This window comes from Ostrinia furnacalis, unplaced genomic scaffold, assembly GCF_004193835.3.
Source record: "Ostrinia furnacalis isolate ACB-3 unplaced genomic scaffold, ASM419383v2 OfSCF7590, whole genome shotgun sequence".
NCBI classification, from domain to species: Eukaryota; Metazoa; Arthropoda; class Insecta; order Lepidoptera; family Crambidae; genus Ostrinia; species Ostrinia furnacalis.
In genome coordinates, this window is record NW_021137829.1 from 944,105 (window position 1) to 967,306 (window position 23,202).

The 23,202-nt window shown below is 37.7% G+C and overlaps 2 protein-coding genes across 2 annotated transcripts; one reads left to right on the forward strand and one right to left on the reverse strand.

Annotated features, from left to right (window-relative positions):
* The first annotated feature begins 213 nt into the window (after positions 1-213).
* LOC114365422 (UDP-glucuronosyltransferase 2B1-like) lies at positions 214-7,293 on the forward strand. The gene is made up of 8 exons (XM_028321995.1): positions 214-1,143; positions 1,768-1,861; positions 2,435-2,630; positions 4,024-4,218; positions 4,895-5,117; positions 5,524-5,743; positions 6,186-6,405; positions 6,928-7,293. Exons 1-8 carry the CDS (start codon positions 994-996, stop codon positions 7,190-7,192), a joined length of 1,563 nt encoding a protein of 520 aa, XP_028177796.1. The 5' UTR covers positions 214-993; the 3' UTR covers positions 7,193-7,293.
* Positions 7,294-7,964: 671 nt separating this feature from the next.
* Positions 7,965-18,020, reverse strand: LOC114365421 (UDP-glucuronosyltransferase 2B2-like). Its single transcript, XM_028321993.1, has 9 exons — positions 17,923-18,020; positions 15,282-15,434; positions 14,449-14,551; positions 13,677-13,866; positions 12,810-13,004; positions 11,967-12,189; positions 10,006-10,225; positions 9,664-9,883; positions 7,965-8,338 (listed from the first exon to the last, which is right to left on the reverse strand). Exons 2-9 carry the CDS (start codon positions 15,432-15,434, stop codon positions 8,056-8,058), a joined length of 1,587 nt encoding a protein of 528 aa, XP_028177794.1. The 5' UTR covers positions 17,923-18,020; the 3' UTR covers positions 7,965-8,055.
* Between the last annotated feature and the right edge of the window lie 5,182 nt (positions 18,021-23,202).

A 23,202-nucleotide genomic window follows, 5' to 3' on the forward strand; every position in this document is an offset into this window, starting at 1 on the left:
GATCCAGTAGTTCCTGAGATTAGCGCGTTCAACCAAACAAACAAACAAACAAACAAATTCTTCAGCTTTATAATATTAGTATAGATGTACTGCAGATGTATTGCGCTCTATAACGTTACAAATGCTGTGTAGGTATTTCACCGAAGTGATTTTGGGATTATGTATTTTTAGATGTTATTTGGCATTATTTGCACACAACACTAAGTTATTAAAAATGTCGCCAAAAATAATAATGTCTGTATAAATATCGCATAAGGCCAGCTCCACACTTTGGCCTCAACGCCATCGTCTCAACTCCCAATGTTGGTGCCAATACCATTTTCTGTATCCACACGTTAGACGAGAGGAATTGGGACCAAATTTGGCACCAACGTGTAGAGTCTGCCTAAATGCCTGTTCATACTGTGGCCCGTATTTATATCACACACAAGTCACAAATTATTTTTCCCCGTCCATTGACGCGACCTTGCATCGGTGTTCTAGTGACGTCATCGTTTGGTCGATATCTAGATGCTCGTTTGTTATTAACCCAATAGTTGATTTGGGACCGCCCCGTGTGGTCTCAATTTCGGTACATTTATTTGTCTAGAATAATTATTATAAAGCTTAGAAAGTTTGTATTTTAACTAGAGTTAATTTAAAGAGTTTTGGATTATGAGAAAATCATCGATGTAAAGTTTAGTGCTGTTTTGTGATTGTGTTTTGTTATTTCGACGCATGCGCCGGTTGGTTGAAGGTTATCAATAAACAAAACAAAAGTGATGGTATGGAGTAATAATTTAGTTAGTAAAAACATTAGAAGAGAAATAACTTATTGAATTGAACCAAGCATTTTGACTTAAACACTTTTACATAGAGTTTTATCAATATTTAATGTTTTATCACGCTTTGATAAATTATTATTTATCAGTCGGACGTAACTCTCATAGTAGTATTAATATTTTAGTGACTGTGTAATTAAAACAACTCAAATGTACACTGTTTGAAGTGAAAATGGATAAAGCACAAATAATTTTATGTGTTTTGGGAGTAATTTGTTGTGCAGATGCGTACAAAATATTAGTGGTTTTCCCTTTTCCAATTCGGAGTTTGAACAATTTGGGAGAAGGGTACGTTAGACACCTACTAAAGGCCGGGCATGAGGTAAGAATAATGGTGTTAATTATCTATCCAAAATGATTAAAATGTGTAGTTTTGTACTAACATTACACTTATAAACATAATAATAAAGCTCATGTTGGTTTGTAAGGGATAACAAGAATAACAACATCCTGGAATTATTCGACCTTTCTCAAATTTTATGAATTAAATGATGCTAAAGTCGATTAAATGCTGCAGGAAGATCATTAGGAATTCTGATCTAAAATTATAAATACGAGAGCAGATGTAGAGTCGAATTCGGGATAATAATACAGGGTGTAACAGGGGTCATCGGTATCGTGATTATTAAAACCTACTATTGAACTACTTCTAGAAAAAAAAAATGCAAGCAGGTCCAGTAGTGAAGCTACAGTGAAGTCTTTTATACTGATTCCGGCTTTTTACTTAAAATTTCACAAAAATCTCAATAACTTTGGATTGGACTTTGGACTCAAGAACTTTTGTAATATAATGTTGCACTTTTAAGGCTAATCCTAGGTTTGTCAATGCATTTTTTAGACACACGATTTGTGGAATTTCACTGATGTCCTTTGCACGAATTGTAGATTTTATAAATCACAATTCAAGAATATATTATAGTTTCTTAGACGCTTTGTGTCCTTTTAGGTTAAATTTATCACAGCATTTCCTCTGAAAAATGAGAAAAATGAAAAGCTTCGACAAATCGACATTAGCAGCAACCATCAGTTAATGGTGTCAGGTAAGAAGTAATCATAGCAATATTTTCCAATCGGTGATAAAATGATTTCGTTGGTTTGCCATTTGAGTATGAGTATAATTCAAATTCTGTATTTAGTATGATGAAGGGGTCATCATCAGGATACAAAACATGCCCCGAATATGCTTAGCTTTGCTGCACTATTATGGCACTATTTTGTTGCACTACCACTACCTACTTCTGGACAAACTGCTGTATTTGTATGAAAGTCGTATGCTTATAATTGCTTGGCGCCACCCATTTTCATTCAAGATTGATCCCTTTTCTTATCTTACTCGACTCATTAGAGCAGCTTTTCCACACATAACGTCCCTAAGGCCCAGAACAGACGGTGAAATGCAACTGCAACGAAACTGCAACTTTCTGATGATTCTGATGAATGAAACTGAAACTGAAAGTTTCAAACTGGTCGCGTCATGTGGGGTCTCTCAACGGACGCTATGGCAGAAACTTAGATGCAACTCAAAAGTAACTAAGTAACAGTTGCAGTTTCGTTGCAGTTGCGTTTCACCGTCTGTTCTGGGCCAAAGACACCTCATTTTTGACTTTTCGTAGGAGATTCTACCTTCTCTATCAAAAGTGTAATGGATGGACAAATACCGATGAACGATGTCAAAATGATGCAAGAGTTCGGACTATATTCCAGTATTATGATGTTCGAACATGAAAACGTGAAGAAGTTCTTAGAAGACACAAGCCAGCAGTTTGATGCTGTGATAGTAGACCTGTATGAGACGGAAATATATTCTGGGTAAGTCAATTTCAATATCGAACCCTCTAATCGGGTCGTTTTGTACCACATGATTGGGTCACACGATCTCAATTGACCCATTAAAAAAAGTAATTAAAAAAAAAGGAACTGTTTGAGTTCCGTCCACCCCTCGTAGTAACCTAAAATATGCTTGAGTTAAGAGTGGGTTCATCTCAAATAGTCCAGTGGCGGTGGGGTTTGTAGGCCGAAAACAGACGAATCACCTGATGGTAAGTGATTACCATGGTGTAAAACGACTATAACGACCCAAATTATCTTTTTGCTCGGTGCGTGACTTTGACTTAGGTGAAGAAGATGACTATTTTTAAAGGTCGGTGTACGTTCATTAGCCGATTGTGTGCTTTACAATCGACCATTTCAGACTCAATGACTATGAATATTTTTACGTCACTTGTTCCTGAGCTCGATAGACTTTCTTTGCTGAGTTTAATAAAGCAACTAAATAATTCAATTTTACAGATGTAATTGGAGTGTTGGCTTTTATATAAGTTCAATCATATGCTAGAAATAACCTGAATGGTCCTCAGATTTTTGGGTACGAACTTTTATTAACTAAATGTTGGTAAATGGTAACGACTTCTTTATTGGAGAAAATTGCTTTTGGGTGTCTGTTGGGGTTTATAAAAATAGGTTAGATTGACCTTTTACAAATTGATTCGTACCGTATACTAAAACCAACGAAGCGGGACTGGCCAGCCCATCCTGCCATTCTTCGTCGTTATTACGAACAGACGGTGACGTACTTTATGTAAATCTTTGCAGGTCTAGAACTAAATAGTCATTAGTAGGTACGAGATCATGTCGATCAAATAGAAGCTTTTATCTATTTTACTAGATTATAGAAATTACGAGTATATTAATTTTACAACTAATGTCATACTTTTACACAACTGATGGCCGTTGGGACAGAAAATTATCGAGTGACGACTACGAATCGGATGACGTAGTGTAAGTAGACCGACTGGGACTCTGTAGACTGGGGGTCTCGTGAAGGTTGTGGGAAGTACCAGGATTTTGGTAGAGCAGGATCGGTCATTGGATTTCTTTGATACTAGTCCACTATTGACATTTGACGCCATAAGAGAAGTAGAGCCAACAATTTTCAATATTTATTTAATTTTATTTATTAGCGGTCGCCCGCGACTTTGTACGCGTGGATCCCGTTTTACCCCCTTATGGGTGGAGTTTCGTAAAATCCTTTCTTAGCGGATACCTACGTCATAACATCTACCTACCTGCATGCCAAATTTCAGCCCAATCCGTCCAGTGGTTTGGGCTGTGCGTTAATAGATCACTATGTCTTTCAGTCAGTCAGTCACCTTTGAGTTATAATAAAATTATTTTTAGATTTATTGCACATAAATATTTTCAGATTATCAGCTCTCTACAACTGCCCAATGATCTGGAGTTACTCTATGGGCGCGCACTGGTTGGTTCTTCGACTGATAGATGAGCCGACAAACCCTGCCTACAGCGCCGACTACTTGTCATCCAACGTGCTGCCCTTCACCTTCAAACAAAGGCTGGAGGAACTGTGGGCGCAGATCTTATGGACCTGGACGAAGTGGTGAGGCAAAAAGTTTTGTTATACGTAAACCTTTCTCTGAAAAACTGGTCAAGTACCATCTTACCTAACTGAGCACTATGTCTATTAAGGCTTGGTTGCACCACCTTACTTTAACTTTGACAAACGTCAAAAATCTGTCAAACTCCATACAAAAAGCACCGGTTTTCGAACATAGACTGAAAACGCAAAATAGAAATATGTTTCTTATGTGGTAGGTACCGGTAGCTTTTAATATTTCTTGTTAGTGGCAATAGCCTTACCTCTACACATTCTGTGAAGGATAAATAATTCTGTATTATTCGTTCAATTCTCAAAACAAAACACATGGTGAATTTTGTAAACGTAAGAGTAGGCGCACACCGTTGATTTTTCGTCGGCCGATAATTTAGTCGGGCAGTTGATCAGTATGGGCATGTATGGGAGTGCGCACACTACGCCGATTCGATTTGGCCCATTCTTCATACAAATTAAAATCGGGCACAACTATCGGCCAACTAAAAATCAACAGTGTGCGCCTACTCTAAGACAATAAAAAACAACTGCATTGGAGACTGAAGAAATTGTTATGCAAGATTTCTTAAATTTTTTAGTCATTGAGGAATTATTCGTATAATTCTCTAATCTTTTAGTGATGTACTGCTGCCTGCAGAGTTTTGTACTCATTTATTCATTGCAGGACAAGCACAATGCCAAAAGAAAAGGAAGCCTTCACCAAGTACTTCAAACCACTGCTAGAGAACCGTGGGCATACATTACCAGATTACGACCAGCTCATATACAACGCTTCTTTGATCTTCGGCAATGAGCACCACGCTTTTGGAAACATACCAAGAACGCCGCAGAACTTCAAATTTATTGGCGGGTTCCACATCGAGAGCCCTGCCAAGCCGTTGCCAAAAGTAAGGCATAATTTGAACATTTTAATGTACTTTTTAATACTTATATGCTGACATAAAGCTAAGAAATGCAAAGTTTGTGATTACTTTCAAGAAAGAGATAGTTACTTGAAAGTACGTATCTCATTTGGCTAGCGAGCGAGAGGATTAAATATGTTACGAAGCACTGCCATTAACAATACGATTCAATCCATTGTTTTTGCTATGCTATACCAAATATTATGTAGGTATATTCTCCCTGAGTTGTCTGGAAGTGGTCACTTCCTAGCGATAAGACCGCCGCCATTCTTTTATGTTTCTGTTTTATGTGGTAACAACAACAAAGTACTTAAATCTATGCTATCCATCTGTCTCTCTTAAATATTATACATTTTTTGTGATTGAATGAAATTAATTATGTCTATTTCAGGACTTACAAACATTAATGGATAACTCAAAAGATGGCGTCATATACTTCAGTATGGGATCCACTTGGAACAGCAAGGACCTGCCAGAATCAGTTGTGGAAGGGCTGGTGAAGATGTTCGGAGAACTAAAGCAAACCGTCATTTGGAAGTTCGAAGCCGATTTGCCGAATTTACCGAAGAACTTGCATATCACCAAATGGGCTCCTCAGCCTAGTATTTTAGGTATTACTTTAGACACTACAGGCACTACGATAATACCTATAGCCCCGCTAGACAAGTTCGTGACAGTTTAAATTCCGCAATCGATTCGCTTCTCCTTCTTGGAACACAACTATTTTGCTTACTAAGCATCTAATCATGTAATTTCTTCTTATTTTGTGGTGCTGTATCATTGGTGCACTGCCCTGGTGGTGACTTTTATGATTCGTCATAGGAAGGCATTTGATATAAGCTTAATTGGTCAAGATGATAATATGACAGCGTACATTGTTAGCTATGCTAACGCTACACGAGATTTATCCATTATTAAAGAAAAAGGAAATTCTTTCTTTTGTCAATCTGGTCGATTCAAACCAGCAATGTGAATAAAATTGGGGACGACCATTAACTGGTAAGTAACTTAGAGCTTTTGAAAGACCTTAATTAATAACGATATTAATTGCAGCACATCCCAACTGCCTGTTCTTCATCACCCACGGTGGTCACTTATCATCGACGGAAGCTATCCACTTTGGCGTGCCCATCATCGGAGTTCCAATCTTCTTTGACCAGTTCATCAACATCAACAAAGCACTGTCTAAGGGATATGCCCTTAAAGTACACCTGAATTATGATTTGCCCAGAAATCTGAAGACTGCTATACAAACAATGCTGAGCGATTCAAAGTAAGTCTAATTAATGATGTCTTAGTTAAAGTCGCCACCAACCAGCCATAGTGGAAATCATTGGGGGATGCCCATGTTCAGTTGACGGACGGACGTCTTATGGCTGAAATGATAATGATGATGATTGTTAAAGTATGAACGGTGGTAGGTATATCTAAGTCTACCAGTAGATACTTTATTAATTACTAACCTTAATTATGTAGTTGAAATTGCAACAACAATCGTTGTAGAGTCATAATTATGTACTGCACCTGTATCTATGAGGGCGAGATTGGCAAATATTTCTCGTTTTTTTCTAAAATTTTTGTTCGTAAGACATCATTTTGTATCTCTTTTCACTAATATATTAATTATTAATTTAGCTAGGCTTTTCTTTGGCCTAGTTGAGTAAATAATCTCATTTTTTGACTAGGGAGCGCCCAATTTGAGTTCTCAATTTCATAACTTCGAAAGCATCAACATTTTCATCTTGCTTTTAGTGTTTAGTTTAGTTATACTATACGCATTTTTTATCTTTTCCAGTTACAGAAAACAAGCAAAAGAACTATCCTCGATCTACCACCACCGTCCCGTGCCCCCTGGTCAAGAGATGGTGCACTGGGTGACGCACGTCATCCGCACTGGTGGGGCACCCCATCTGAGGTCACCCGCGCTAAACATGGCGTTCTACCAGAAGATGTATTTGGACTTCGCTGCGTTGGTAGCAGTAATTGTTGTAGCAGTTGTTTTGGTAGTAAAGAAATTGTGTGGAGGAAGAAAAGCTGTGCCGAAAGAGAAGAGGAACTGATGATAGTTTCAATATAAGTTTTTTAAGTCTCGATGTTTGTTTTTGTTTTAGGTAAGTTGAAGTTTAGTGTCTGTCTATTAAAGTTCTTATCTTTATGAACATGAAGACTTTTTGATGACTTTTTCCCTTTACTTTGAACCAACGACAGCCTTTGAATTGCCAAGTTAACGTGTCAGTGAGCTGACCACATCACGTGTAAAACTATCAAGTTGGAAATATCTTAGAGAGTGGCGACTACGACGTTTACTTTACTACTAAATAAAACCGCTGTCCTGTAATTTAACGCAGATAATTTCAGTCAAAACATTATCACAATCTGATGTAACGAACACACCATAATTAAATTACCTGCCAAATTAAACGGCGGTGGATTGTGTAAATTAGCAAACGATAGGCCTATCCCATTAAACCCCAGACAGAGCGGAGAAAGGAGTCTCATGCATATGCATGCGCGGGAAATTGCCAGATTATTCGGTCGACCGCCTTGCGACAAGATAGTCTTGTAAACTAAGTTCGATTGTAGGAACAATCTTAGGGAAAATTTCTATTCATCAGGAGAAAAGCAAGGATTGGTACAGATAATCTTTTTTGATTGATAGCTGATAGATTTCCCATGTTCCCTGGGCAAAAGAAGAGTGCAAAGGGCTCTAAGCCTTTAACAGACTTTAAGCGAGCCCAAGGGTGCCCCCAAATGGGACTTGTTGAAAATTCTCAGTTATCGATCCATAGGATATTGCTAGAGGGGAGGCTTTAAATCAATAACAAACAAACGTAGTGATCAAAGAACAAGAAAAGGTTTGTAAAAAGTTTTTATTACTAACTTAAATAAGCTTAAACTACTTAAATGACACATAGCATCTAATCTAATTGGTTTTAGTCTTCTTCCCACTCTTAACAGGCTTATCTGCTTTTCTTTTGCCAAACACTTTCTGTTTAATTTTGCACAATACATAACACCCTATCCCCACAACCAGTAGTAGATCCAAGAACAACTTCTGGTACATCGGCACGTTGACTGCTGGAGACCGTAGGTGCTTGGCTCCATGGGTCCTGACCACATACTCTAGCCAGTAGACCAGTTCTTCACCAGGCTTCATGGGGCGGTCGTGGAAGATCGCCGACAATTCCTTGGCCTTGGTTTTGTAGCTGTGGATAAAAAAGGTTGTAGTTAAGGTGTTTGATGGTAAAAGTCGTAGTTGTGAAGAGAATATTGAATATATACTAGAGATATTTATTCAATGTAAGTACAAAATAAAATAACTAAGGGTACAAGCACCAAATGGCATCTGCTCAGTATAAGCCATGATGCCAGAGCTCAGAGAGCGCGTTACGACTACTGATATTCTGCAAATGCTAGTTGAGCAAAAGTGCAAAGAAGAAGAAGAAGATACGTGACTTCGTGACGGATTTATCTAAGTAAACTTTTTTAAAATAAAGCCAGCAACAGTTGCAGATTCGAACACTAACAGCCACTTGTGGCCGGTGGTAATGAATGATAATGTAATATGTAGGTATGTACGCTCGTTTCGTTTCAGCCAAATGACGTCCACTGCTGGACAAAGATCTGTTGGTTGGTTGCGCTGCCCGCATCCAGGTTCTTCCCGCGACCTTCACCAAATCGTCGGTCCACGGGGAGGCCTCATGTACGCTCCTATACGAGTATTCTTAGATACATAGGTAATGTTTCTATTAAGTTATCTAGTCGCCTTAGAAGATCTACTTAATTTGGATCTGGAGTTAAAAGCAGCAACAGCAGCGTCTTCATCTGATAAATGCAGATTCTATGTAAAAAGCTCTAATACCCACTTCTATCAGGATTAAATTGTCTTAAATCCCTTTGCGGTGTAGCAATGGTAGTGCTTAGAACAAACATTTGCCACTTGCAGGTATGGAAGCCACAACCACAAGCATTGGCTCGTTGCCAGTCTGGATCGGTTACCACAAAGCCGGTTATGTTGTGCCTGGCACATGGATTGCCGTATAGGATTACTTAGGATTGGATCGAAAGAAAGAAGTCTTCTGTACGTTTTTGATAAAACATGTGAGGATAATTATCCTGATAATTATATATCCTGATAATTATCCTATTTAAGTAAATAATATTGTATATAATTAATTAAATTGATTCCCTATTTCATTAAATAGGGAATCAATTACGTTTCGAACATGCAATCTGGTTGATTCAACTCGGAGGGAACAATAATTACAAAACATTATGTACCTAATGAGGTAGTAGTATTGGGTAGATTAATGTCTAAGTAAGAATTTAAAGTTATCCACTTTGGCGGTTGGCCTCGCTCACCAAGGGGAGTTTTACATCGACGAGGGAGTTTGACCAACGACCTCATAAAGGAAGCAGGAAGGCGCTGCACGCAGGCCGCTACCAACCGTTCAATATGGAGGACTATAGTCAGCAATGGACGTCCTGTGGCTGAAATGATGATGATGATAAAACAATTTTGACTACTTACGCAGGGTTCCGCAGAATCTCTTGAACAGCGGCATAGATATCGTCAGACATATCTTCGGCCAGTGTGACAGAGATGCAGAATCCCTTGTCCACTGCTGACTTCGTGTTGACGTACTGATCCCCGAAGACTGGGATGCCCACCACTGGGACTCCGAAGTGGATGGCTTCTGTTGTAGAGAGCTGTCCACCGTGGGTGATGAACATTTTCAGATTTGGGTGTGCTGGTGAATAAGGAAAAATCTTTATTATAAGGTATACACTTATAAGGTATTAATTCAATTATGCTCATTTTTTTAATAAGGAATAATTATTACGATATAGTTTTTATTTATAAGCTACTTACCCAGAATGCTCTGTTGTGGCGCCCACTTGACTAAATGAATATTCGCGGGAACATTCTGGAGATCCTCTTCAAACTTCCAAATGACTTTTTGTTTTAATTTGGAGAACATCTTTAGAAGCGAATTTCTCATATTTTCCGTCATATCAACGCTCTTCAAATTGGACCCCATGCTGAAATATATCACTCCGTCTTTGGCTTCGTCCATTATCTTTTGGAGATCCTGCAAATTAAAATATTAAAATCTTAAACTTGGGGGCTATTTAAAAGGTTTTGGTACAGTCAGCCTCAAATAGTTCGTGACACCTAAAGTTGTCAAAAAGTTGACAGCACAAAAAGACCTGTGGGTCTAGACAAAGTGCAAATTATAATCGCAAACCAGTCGAAAAGTGGTCGAAATGCCCCTTTTTTGTATGGAGTTTTGACGGATTCGATTTTCGATTCGATCAAAAAGTGCGTTTTGTCTAGAGGGGCTGCTGCAAACTTTTTGACTACTTTGGGTGTCACGACTCACGAAGTATGACTGCACAATGACATCCTTATTCAATTCAAAATATTTTATTAAATCAGACTACAATTTGGTCATGCCTGAGATAAATTGTTTCTACCTGGATGTGGCCCTCACAAAAAACTATAATCAGGATACATAGCATTTAAGTAGTTTGTTGAGTATTCCGTGTGGATCTGTGGTGTAATGATTGTAAGATGATATCATCAGAAAAGTATGTTTTTGTTCACTATAATTGAATCTGCGGAGCAGATTTAGTCAATAAAAAAACCGGCCAAGTGCGAGTCGGGCTCGCGCACAAAGGGTTCCGTAGCAGCAAATATAATAAACTTATTATGTCAATTTATACACCTGGTGAATGGAGCCTAAACTCTCCCGATATTTTGCCTTGTACTTTTATGTATGAATATTAATTTTATATATGTATTTATAAATATTCCGAGCTAAAGAGGTGGCAAAAGCAATGGCAAACAAACCACAATCAATAGTATTCGGTTGTCGCTGAACACTTGGAAACTGAATACATGACTCCGATAGATACGGAAACAAGGCTTTTACATATATTTTTTGCGATTTTCCTAGAACACCAACAAGACTATCGTACACACGCAGTATTCCATTAATGTAATAAATACAACTCCAGTGCCCCACTAATCCCACGTCACCGTCATAAATTACTTGAAGGTGCGTCTCATTTTTAGGTACAGGTTCAATCAGTTCAGGGTGTTGAAATAATTCTAGCTCACGCGGTCTAAATGATGTGCACCGAAGTAACTTTTCATGAAATGCGCAAAAAAAATTTTCATCCCTCAGTTACATGTATGGGGGGCCCCACCCCCAATTCTTTTTTTTACTATTTAGTGTCATAATTTGGTAGCGGTTCATACAACACATATTCCCATCAAATTTCATCACTGTAGTACTTATAGTTTCCGAGTAAATCGGCTGTGACAGACGGACAGACGGACAGACGGACAGACGGACAGACGGACAGACGGACAGACGGACAGACGGACAGACGGACATGACGAAACTATAAGGGTTCCGTTTTTGCCATTTTGGCTACGGAACCCTAAAAACGTAATACAAAAAGTCCAACCTGACCAATTTTATTATCTCAGGTATTTCTATTGCAGCTAATACATAGTTCGTCATAGTCATTAAATAGCAAACAGTCAAAAAAGTTCTGCTGAGCGAAGATCGAAATATTTATCGCAATCAATCGACATTCTCTCTCATATTACATACCTACACAATTTTTAACCTACACAGGTTAGTTATTCTTGAATTCAATAGCAAGCTTAATATTGTTGATTTTTACGGGTTTTAGGCTGAGGCAACTTATTTAACCGTAACTAACCGGTGTTATTTGAGAGTGGAAGGAGTTTGACAGACTTTTGACGTTTGTTAGTTAAATTTAAATGGTGCAACCTAGGGTTAGAATTCTCATGATCACCTTAGGCAAAGCCTTAACTTCGGTGTCCACATGGTACCCTCCCACATATTTGGCGTTTTGGGGCAGCCTGAAGGGGGTCCCGATGGATGGATGGGAATACAGGTACATCAACGAAGCGTTGTACACTGCGTCATCGTATCCAGGCATGGTGACTCCTCTCTTGGCTGCGAGGTCAGGGAATATTGTGTTGTAGAGTCGTTTCTCGAAGGGTACAACCACACCACTGAAACAACAAAGTGAAGAAAATTAGTGTTGGGTAGGCCTAGTCTTACGCGAGTAATAGAAGGTGTTGAATAGAATGTCGTTTATGTTTTAGCTGAAAACTCTTCATAAGATAAGTAGGCTGTTTTCAGAAAGATGCTCCAAATGCATAGTATTTTTAAGATACATTCGGTTTTATAAAATAATTAAACAAGTTAGATTATTCTCTTTGTCTACTTCGAATCTTAAGGGCGTTAAAACCGGCTCGTCAACACACACGATTTTTGAAGTACCTAAACTCTAGATCAGTCTTTCCCAAAGTGGGCGATAACGCCCCCTTGTGGGCGCTGCAGGATTAAAGAGGGGCGGTAAGAGACCCAGAAAAAAATCGGGATGTTGTGTAGAGGCTTGGGAGGCGTCATCTACTAGGAGGATTCTTAGACACCGACTGAGCTCTTGACTACAAAAATGGGGGGCGCTAAAAAATAATTTATCCCAAAGTGGGCAGTAGACTAAATAAGTTTGGGAACCGCTGCTCTAGATCTAAATAAATTAAAAAAGAACTAACTTTTCCAACAAAAACTGAGTTCAATTGTTAAAAATCCATGTAAGATTAAGATATTTATTTAGCTCTACACTTACTTAATGATTACATATCTCTTCGCCAACGTCCACAGCTCCACCATCCTCTCCCAGAAGGTAAGAGGCGGTCTCTTCACAGAGAACAGGTCTACACTGTAGGCTGGGTTCGGGATCTCATCCACCAGCTTCAGGACTTGCCAGTGGGCTTCAGTTGACCCCATCCAAATCAACGGGGCGTTGAAGAGGGGTGCTATCCTGGAAATATTAAATTCAAAATTATTTAAGTCAAGTAGACTTTATTAAATTGAGGTAAAGGAATGACGACTGTCAAAATTTTCCACCGATTATAAGCATTGCAATGTATGCTTGGTCCAGATATTTCAATGAGTGCATCGCTACAAAACAACTGCCCATTAAATTATAGATTTATCAGGCTGCTGTTATTTTTAAAGCAGGCTGTTTGCGGTATGAAATAAAATATAAATCGTATTTTAATTAAATGTGATAGTCTGAGTGCAACCATCTAATATTAACTGTAACTATAACAATAACCGGAGCTTTTTGTATGGAGTTTGACAGATTTCTGTTAATTTTAAAGTGAGATGGTGCAACCGTGCTTTAGTAGGTAATGTAATTGATTAAGACCGATGTCATTATTTTTAAGGTAATTGTTCGTATTGGCCGCTGCGATACAAGCTTTCCTGCTTAGTGCAGAGACCGCCAGAATAATTTGTACAATGTGACATCTTTTAGTAATAAATACTTTTTTACTTTACTTTTTTACTTTTTATAATTTGAGAAATGCCGTCAAGATGCCCACTGTTTACAATACCCCATAAAGCATGCATCGTGACTATAATTAACTAAGGTTAACTAGGCACAGTTTACAGTCTCTCTCGTGAGTGAGACAAAAATTATGATACTTACCCAGCAATGAAATCAGAGAAGAACCATTCCAAAATGACGGCATCAAACTTCTGCTTCGGATCTGCCAAGAACGTCTGCACTGCTTCGTGCTCCAGCGAAACCTTATTGATCTCATACGACAGGTACAGAAAGAAGATGGAATCTCCAAAGTTCTTCTGACCGACTAGATTCTTTAGCTTGAAATGTTCGTCTGTGAATGAGAACTTAAAATTAAAACTAAAATGTAATATTTCAGACTAAATACGCATTATGCATTCATCAACATTTAAACCATCTTGACAAACTTTCGCGTTTATAATAAAGCATAAAGTAGGTCTAAGCCTAGGCGCAGACCATCGACTTTTCGTCGGCTGATAGTTTAGTCGGGCAGTTGATAGTACGGCTAGCACGAAAAACTTTCGAGTTCGAATCGTTTGCGTATTTGAATCGCCATCAAAAGATTTAGTACGAAAACTACAACAGCGTCCTTGTGAATGTGTCGTAAAGTGAACTTAGTGTAGAAATGGTTGCACGAAACTTATTTTGAGAATCAAAATTGTCACGTTATCGTTTAATTCGAAGGTTGAGTATCAAATGTTGTCGAATACGCAAACGAATCGAAGACGAAAGTTGTTCATGCTAGAGGTACAGTATGGGCATGTAAATGGAAGTGCGCACATTACGCGATTTGATTTGGCCGATTCTTCATACAATTTAAAATCGGGCACAACTATCGGCCAACTAAAAATCGGTGGTCTGCGCCTAGTCTAAATAAATTACATCTGTAACTTACTGCTTTCCTTATCCTGCTTGAACGCTTCTTCAATTGATGACAGATCAATCTCAGTTAGGTTGGATACAGGAGTTTTTTGAGGCATACTTGTGACGTGGACGACCTGTAAAGGAAAAATGTTTCAAATGAGTCATTAATACGTTAATTATGTTGCAAAGGGTTTGCGGGGATGCGGGGCAATCCCGCATCCGTGTTGGAATCCGCACGACATTACGCAGCGAAAAGCGCAGCGTAGGATGTCCACCCACAAGGTGGACCGACGACCTAATAATGGTAGCAGGAAGGCGCTGGATGCAGGCCGCCACCAACCGGCCATTGTGGAAATCATTGGGGAGGCCTATGTTCAGCAGTGGACGCCCTATGGTTGAAATGATGATGATTAGAAACACCCTGATTGAGGGAAATGAGCGGACAATATTAGACTAAATTTATAAATTATATTTTAGTTTGTACATCCGAGGTCTTATACTCTACTAGGCAATCATGATTTGTATGATTATTGATTTCTCTAATTTATTCTCTGACGGTGGTTTAATGAAAGAAACAGGTAGGTACAGCTGATGTTAACAATATTTATTACCTACAAAGGACAGTTTCATGTAGTTATTGGTAAGAGGAACATGACTACTTTTCCTGTTTCATGTAGGTACAACAGGTAAAGTACTGATAACAATAGGCTATTTATTTGAATAATAACTTAAGAGGAGTGGATACTGAGCCTTACATGTTGCTTGCCTTGAAATGCCATGCATGGTCCGCAGTCCGTACGCTAATTTCTACAAAAAGGCAAGGACGTTGAACTTTACTTCCATCTTTTATTTATCAATATTTACCTCATGGCCAGCTTTCAAAAGATGGTTGACTACTCCTCTGCCGAGAATGTTATGGCTTTTGGAGAACAAGGGGAACCACACCAGGACCCGAAGAGCCTCGTTCAACGATATAATAGAGAGAAGAATCAGCCATGTGTACTTCTTTGGCAGCATCTGAAATAGGAAAGAATAAATATTAATTTAGGACAGAATAGACATCAGAATAAGCAGTTTAAGGTAATTTATCTCTAGCTTTTACCTACGGCTTCGCCCGTGTGAAATTCAGTTTGTCACATTACCTATCTGGCGTATAAACAATAATTACTGTAAAGTTTCATCGAAATCCTTTGATTGGTTTTTGCGTGAGAGCGTAATACATCCTACTAATATTATAAAAGCGAAAGTTTGGATGTCTGGATGGATGTTTGTTGAAATTTTACATGACTATTCTTTACTAGCGGCCGCCCGCGACTTCGTACGCGTGGATCCCGTTTTACCCCCTTCATCTATCTTACGCGGTTTAAATTTTTTCATACAAAAGTTTTTTCCCGCTAACTCCCGTTCCCGTAGGAATTTTGCAATATCCTGTTGTAACTAGGCTTTAAGTTTACTAAGATACCTGTATGCCAAATTTCAAGCGTCTAACTTAAGCGGTTTAGATTGTGACCAACTAATTTTCACACGGGTGAAGCCGCGGGCAAAAGCTAGTACATCCATAAATATTAGTAGGATTTCAGATATTGGACTAAAATCAGCTTCTAATTTACTGCCTTATCATGCGGTTTCCAATATCTGTATGCTTTTACAAATATTTTGCTTTGGATATTTATGTAGATAGTGTCTTATAGGTACCCAGTTGTGATAATATTAATGACTTATTTGATTTGACTTTATCTCGGGTTTTATAAGTATTCGTGCTATCCTAATAAATAATAGCTTTATTTCTAAGAAGTAGTACAGACTTAATTTTCAGCGGCTTCTGCACTAAGCTCACGCTTGTATCGCAGCTGCCAAATAACACAACTCTAAAGGTAAATTACAGTAGCAGTCGGACAAACAGTTTTACTTTTAAGCTAGAGGCATCTACCTAATATCCTATCACAGATCCAACCGAAAAGGGAAGCAATAAAATTCATATTTAAAGATATTATTTGTCGGCTCTTAATTATAGTTCTTAGATAAGACGTCAAATGGGCCAATGGCCCGAATCGAACTTTTAAAGGTTATGGCCAACAAAAGGTCATATTTTATGGCCAAAAGCAACCGCCCCATTTATGAAGCTTTTTAATAAAACGTTCTTAATTTAGACTATTCACCGATATTTAATGAGAACGAGGAAATTACTGATATTAACGAATTTTCAGAATTAATTTTGAAAACTAGCTTCGGACAGAGAGCAAAAAAGACATACAGAGAGAGAGAAACTCCGCTACCTTTGATGTTGTTTAATTAAAAAAAAAATGAGATTATTACAGGAACTTAATGTATTGTATGCAAGTTAAGTACCTAACTATGTAATTAATATTCGTATGGACAACGGTACATCACGATAACACTCTAAATCTAGTGCCTAATTACTTGTAATGCACCGCACGCCACTGTTGATTGTATTAAACGTGATACTAAGAGTATACTATAGTATGTATTGTTACGATGACCTTCGGTTAGCGTATTTATTTACCCATTCAATTATCACTTGTGAGTGCTTGTGATGTGATGGACTATCAAGAATATACACACTTGAGAAATGCTATTTCATATTTAACAAGGAAGTATCTTTTACGTGACCGTCTTACGAATTTTCTTATCATCAATCGCAAGTACCTAGATAGCCTTTAGTGATGTCATGCCATGGTACCTACATAAATTATAATACTAGCTGTGCCCGCGATTTCGTACGCATAAATTTTGGTCTGTCACTCGTACTAATAGTACTTACTACCCCTCATATTATTAAAAGGTACACCTAGAATGAACCTTGGATTTAAATGACATTTCCATACTAAATGACAAGACAACTTACGCCAGAGTTCAAATAGGGTGTAACTTTGATTAATAATAACAAGAATAATAGTACTTTAACTAATGTTACTGAATCACAGGTAAATAATAACCTATGACAGGAGGTTACCACCTGTCAAAAAAAGTGCTATAAACTTGATTCAAACTTTTTTATAAGTCCAGCTTGTTATGGTTTGTTTAAATAATAAAATCTAACCAATCAGACTTGATCTATGCACGAAACCGACTTGAGTTTATACGTAGAGTCGCTTCATTAGAATGGCCTCGGTCATCAGATTCTCATACTCGATGTATCAGAAAAACTAATTTAAATTAGTTTCATCACTTAGGTACGTGAGAAAAAATAGATTTATAACAAACTTAACAGATTAACAAGTAAAAGCTAAATTGTATGATTTATAACTCGTTGAACTATTTATTTACAGTTACTATAGGTCTCTACCAAGAGCAAGGTAATTTAAAACATTGAAAAAAAAAAGTTAAAACATTTTTGGTTATTCAGAGGAATTCGGTTTTTAGTGAGCGAAACCTGGTTTGGTTGTAGGTAAACAGTAAACACTCAGTTCGAATTTCGCTTTTTTGTGTAAGCAGTAATTTAATATTTTTTCAGTGTATTTGTTGAAAATATAAATGAACTCACATTGTTTTTAGTCAATTTCCGTATTCCACAGTATTATCACATCACACACAAGCTGCTCCATACGTGGTCACAGTACAACTGACAAACAAAATAAAATAATTGGTAGAGCTCGCGCTAGCTTATTTTTAGCTCGCGTTAGGCTGTGCTTCCACTTAAGATGAGCGAGGGAGCTAAGCGATGAGCAAACCCTTGAAAAAGAGGCTGTCAATAGTGACTGAGTTTCTTGCGCTGCTTCTTCTCAGCATTGGTTCATTTATTGTCCCGAGCAGTGGTAGGGTTAATACTGGGACGTGTAAAAGTGCTTTTTAAAAGCCTACTTGCTTTATGAGTATTTATGACTTTTTTTTAAAGATAAGCTACGGAACCATGTGTCTATTTCCATCAAAGTTGTTAGATTACATCATCAGGTCATTTAGTCACCACTGTCAGAACACGAACGCTAGAACTGTCCATTATAATATTTATCAGAGACAAATGGAAGATTATGCCTTCTCTCCCCACGCTGGATAGACCGTCTGTCGCAAAAATATTTTATTATACTTATGTAACTACTAGCACTTTCGTAAGTCCTTAGCTACAACACTCACTAGCATTATCTCATGTATCCTCCAGCTATAACTCTCTTAGCTCACATACTAAGCTCACATCTAGAGCACGTAAAAAGTTTTATTAACTCGCACGACTAAAAGCTATAATTTAAGTGGAATGCCAGCTTTATAGCAACGCTGATTAGGGTTGTCCATTAGAATAATGTGTCTTGATCGACTAGAGTGGATATTACTACAACTAATTGGTTTTGTGTTTGAATTTACTATGTCGACGTTACTTGGTTATCCTTTACGTGTCAAGCTTATTAAAAGCTGCAAGTTAGGTGTTCATAAGGTACTTAAAATTGAAGTGAAAAATCTCACACATAATTATTAAGTTGTATATCGAAACACAATACTAGATTTAAAATTGCAATTTTAATATACAAAAACCTTTTTTACTACAAGTAACAGTATTTAAGTCGTTCTTTATTACCTACATGCTTCATCTTATTTTAAAACTTGCGCCTTTACATTTATAGAGATTCTATGGCAGTGGCAGCCCTAAAGGTGCAAGTTAAAAGGTGCGTCAACTTATCGCAGTCTCTTTACATTTTGTAGGTAAAGTCCCTCAGTTTCCTGTTTAGCTGTCATAATTCCGCACATTACTCATGTACTTTACCTGTAAAAATGTTTAAACTATCGTTCGTTTCAGCCGAAAGACGTCCACTGCTGGACAAAGGCCTCCCTTAAGGTTTTACACAAAGACCGGTCCTGCGCCGCCCGCATCCAGGCACCTCCCGTGACTTTCACCAGATCGTCGGTCTACCTAATGGAAGGCCTGCCAACACTACGACTTCCGGCTCGTGGTCGCCACTAGAGAACTTTTCTGCCTCCCCAGAAATTAAAACTATCACATAAAAAAATCTATAATGTTTAATAAATTATTGTATTTCCTCTGACAATACCTTTGCCAAGTGATTTAATAATTTTACTACTGGAAACAGAAGGTTATTAAGTAGAGCTTTATTAATTTGAGTTCCAGTTGAACTCGTATTAAGGCGAAGATGAAGCTACTTATTGAGTATCTATCTACTCTTATTAATTTGCTGTTTAAAGTACGACTGACATTGTAATTTTTGAAAACGATTTAATTATTGAGAGCGATAAGTTTCTTTCACTGGATCATCCTTTCAGGAATTGTAACAGTGCCCTAGTTTAGCAAAATTTCTTAGAAGAAACGTTAATACTTCAAGGAGAAGCTATTCAAAGAGGTTTCTCACGATAAATAGATAGAGCCGTCAACTATCTGCTCAATCAAACAAACAACGAGCTCTCAATGGAATTCGCTGCAACTTTGAGAAAAGTGGACTACATTCAAATCGTCTGGCGCTACGACAAACCTTAAGGTGCTACGGATATTCTATTTGCTAAAGTACTAAAAGGAAAAAGCAATTTGAAACGCCTGCCGGTTGGCTTATAGCAATCTGCAGCGAGGTGTAGCAGTTCTAAATTGCCTTCTGTATTATTCAGGCGCCAAACACTATTGCTTTTATTTATTTCGACTATAAATAAGCCGGTAAATAGTGAGTTGCTGATGGAATGAGTGCATTAGAAACTTTGTGGTATTGAGGTTTTGTAACAAGCTTGCTGACATAAAAAGTTTTGAAAGGAGTCGCTTTTACCACACTTTTACGCAGACGCAAATTGAAGGTACCATGTATTTCTTTAACGTTCTCTTTGTCAGTGATGAATGAAGGTTGTAAATTCAAATTGCGATGAGAGTACAAGCTAAACACTATTCAATGCAATTACAATAGGTGCTATTTTACAAGAATAGTGACTGTTGTCGACTGTACATAGAAAAATAACACCGCTAAGAGCCCAGAGGAAAATATACATACTAAGTACTCGTAGTAACTACGGTACTACTTAATCCCACCTGTTTTTCCAACCATTGCAACTTCTGTATAGCTAGGATTTGACCTCATATGGAAACCAATAGTTGGAATAGGAGCGCTTTTGCATCAAAAATGTAGAGACTGCTGTAAACTGTACCAAATATCATAGAGCATAGATGACAAAAGATATATTTGCAAAACAAACAAAACGTCCGGATTCAGGAGTCTGCTAACAAAATGTTCTATCCATAGAACAATAGGTTATTCAAACGGCCCGTATGTTCAACAGGGATGTTTTGGATACGACATTTCGGTTACGGATACGAATATGGATTTTACGGATATAAGAATAAAATTATACCGGTTTCGGTTATGGTTACGGATATTTTGGATACCTATCTTATAGTTTCAGATGATTTCGGTTACGGATATTGGAATTTTAAAAAGTAATACACTTTAAAAGCAACATTAATTTCATATGTAGTCTAATATTAGCATTTATTTTTACAATCAGTCAAATAACTGTTATTATAGTAGACCAGTAACTTATACAATATTCATTTCATTCTTTTTTGCAGACTTTTATAAGTTGTTGTGTAGACTTCGCCTTTATCTGAAACTATCCGAAGCTTTTGAAACAGTTTCGGTTACGGTTACGGAACTCCTTAACATCCGTAATGTTCAATGCATGATTTGTAGCACGGAAATACGGAGGCTCAGAACGAAAGGCCTTAGGCGATACTGAATGTCGCTTTATTGTAGAAAAAAGGAACTAACGACAGGGAATATTATGCTTGCAAATGTTTCAGAATGTGTTGTCTTTTGTTTTGTATTGTGTGGAAACGTTTTTGTAGAGTCACCGATATCTTGGGAGGTGTAGTAATGGAAATACACTCAACATCAAATAAACCGCACCTTCCGCGACGTGAATTTTCTTCTGACACAATCATGGTGCCCCAACAATATTGGTGTTATTTGAAAGCTCAATAAATAAACTTAAACAATAAGTAACAGTTACCATAATTTGTCGGCCGTTTGGCGTAGTGGTTCAAGTACGGACTACTATGCCGAGAGGTCCCGGGTTCGATTCCCGGCCGGGCAGAAATTGAATTGATGAATTTTAATTTCTGTGACGGGTCTGGATGTGACTATGTATAATATTTATGTATTTAAAAAAAAAGTATATAAGTAGTATATCCGTTAAGCTAGCACCCATAACACAAGCATTAAGTTGCTTACTTTGGGGCTAGCTGGCGCTGTGTGAAATTGTCCAAAGATTTATTTATTATTTATTTATTTATTTATTATAAATGTGTCTTGAAAAAAGGCCTCACTTGGAGCTCACCTCTGGGACCAAGTAGACCAATTTTTGTGGTTATAAAACCAAATAATGATCTTACGTGTCTTTTTTACCAGATGGATAGCAATTGATCCCAATTTAACAGTTTTATAGCCTTAAAAGTTGGCCAAACCGAACTACCTATTTTTTGAAGAAGTGACTCTGGATCCTTCTAAAGATACATTTTTTGGGTAAAAACCTTTCCTTTAATGAAATGAAGTTTAGAACTAGGCTTTCAAATGGTACCAATGTTGGTGGGAAGTGGGGATGCATACGTTTGATAAGTGCTTGTCGCGGGAGGTGCGATTTATTTGATGCCGAGTGTAGTTAACGTTACTCGTATTGATTGACTAATAAATTGCAATCGCTATTTACTTGGATATTTTTCCTTACTTTCAGCAGCGAATTGATTACAATAGATAATAAAAATATTAGGTAGAAATATCAACCAAACCATACCATAGTCTTTTAAAAAACCCATGTTGAGTGCATTTTTAGAGGATTTATTTTTTACCTATTGTGTTTTTGGTGACAAATAAAGTGTTTTTCTTTTAATTATTCTCATGTCGTGTTTCATTCATAAATAAATGCCAATTTTCATGCATACCACCAGCTTCTATAGGTACCTATTTACTGAGCGTCATCTTTACGCTAGTAATGGAGTAGCATCCATAACTTCATGAAATTCGCTGTACGAAATGAATATTGAATTTCAACATCAACCAGCTATAAATAATTTTATCTGTTCATGTTTTCGGTACAGCTTGTACAGAACCACGTCAAGTTCAACTCTGTTAGTCCTTATTGCGTTGTGATAAGAGTGGTATTGTAACAAAAATGTGTAGGTTGTTGTGCTGCAGTACATTTTGCTCGGAAATACGCTGTCAACCGCCTCGACACTAGTGACGGAGGAGAATCGCCGTGTGAACTGGTGTTTGGCTGTTTTATCAAGTTACTGGCCGAAAATACGGGCAGCTGGTTTGTTTTTCTTTTTATTATGTATTCTTTTTTAAAAATATGTATTTTAAATTGTGTTATGTACCTAAAGCCAGCGTCAATAGTAGTGGCCAAAAGGTTAACAACACAATATTTTTCCAAAAATAACAAATACGTGTTGCGAACTTTTTGGCCATTTTGGATGTCACGAACTATTTAAAGAAAGAAAGAAAGAAAGAAACATTTATTGCCATGGACATCACAGAAGACAAAAGATGTAAATAATAGAAAAAAAAGTAAATAAGACAGGTGACATAAAATAAAACATACAATGAAAGTGAAAGTAAAACTGAGCAGTGCCACCCTGTCGCACAGCGATGTCCATCGCAATGGGACCCCACTCAGCATATGCCATGGCCCCCGGTGAGGGAGGCCACGACGCTGGTTTTCAGTGTGCCCCATGCCGAGTGGGAGTCACGGACACTAACCTATACTGCATAAAATATACATCGTTCGTTCGTTCGTTTCAGCCAAATGACGTCCACTGCTGGACAAAGGCCTCCTCCAAGGTTTTCCA

What these genes read in the sequence shown, in the direction of transcription:
- LOC114365421 (XM_028321993.1), bottom strand. Translation starts at nt 15,434, where the DNA reads ATGCTGCCAAAGAAGTACACATGGCTGATTCTTCTCTCTATTATATCG. An exon ending in TTTTGAAAGCTGGCCATGAG is followed by an intron (nt 14,552 to 15,281) that starts GTAAATATTGAT and finishes TTTCCTTTACAG; the next exon opens with GTCGTCCACGTCACAAGTAT. An exon ending in GCCACAACAGAGCATTCTGG is followed by an intron (nt 9,884 to 10,005) that starts GTAAGTAGCTTA and finishes CTTATTCACCAG; the next exon opens with CACACCCAAATCTGAAAATG.
- LOC114365422 (XM_028321995.1), top strand. Translation starts at nt 994, where the DNA reads ATGGATAAAGCACAAATAATTTTATGTGTTTTGGGAGTAATTTGTTGT. An exon ending in TACTAAAGGCCGGGCATGAG is followed by an intron (nt 1,144 to 1,767) that starts GTAAGAATAATG and finishes GTGTCCTTTTAG; the next exon opens with GTTAAATTTATCACAGCATT. An exon ending in CTGCCAAGCCGTTGCCAAAA is followed by an intron (nt 5,118 to 5,523) that starts GTAAGGCATAAT and finishes TGTCTATTTCAG; the next exon opens with GACTTACAAACATTAATGGA.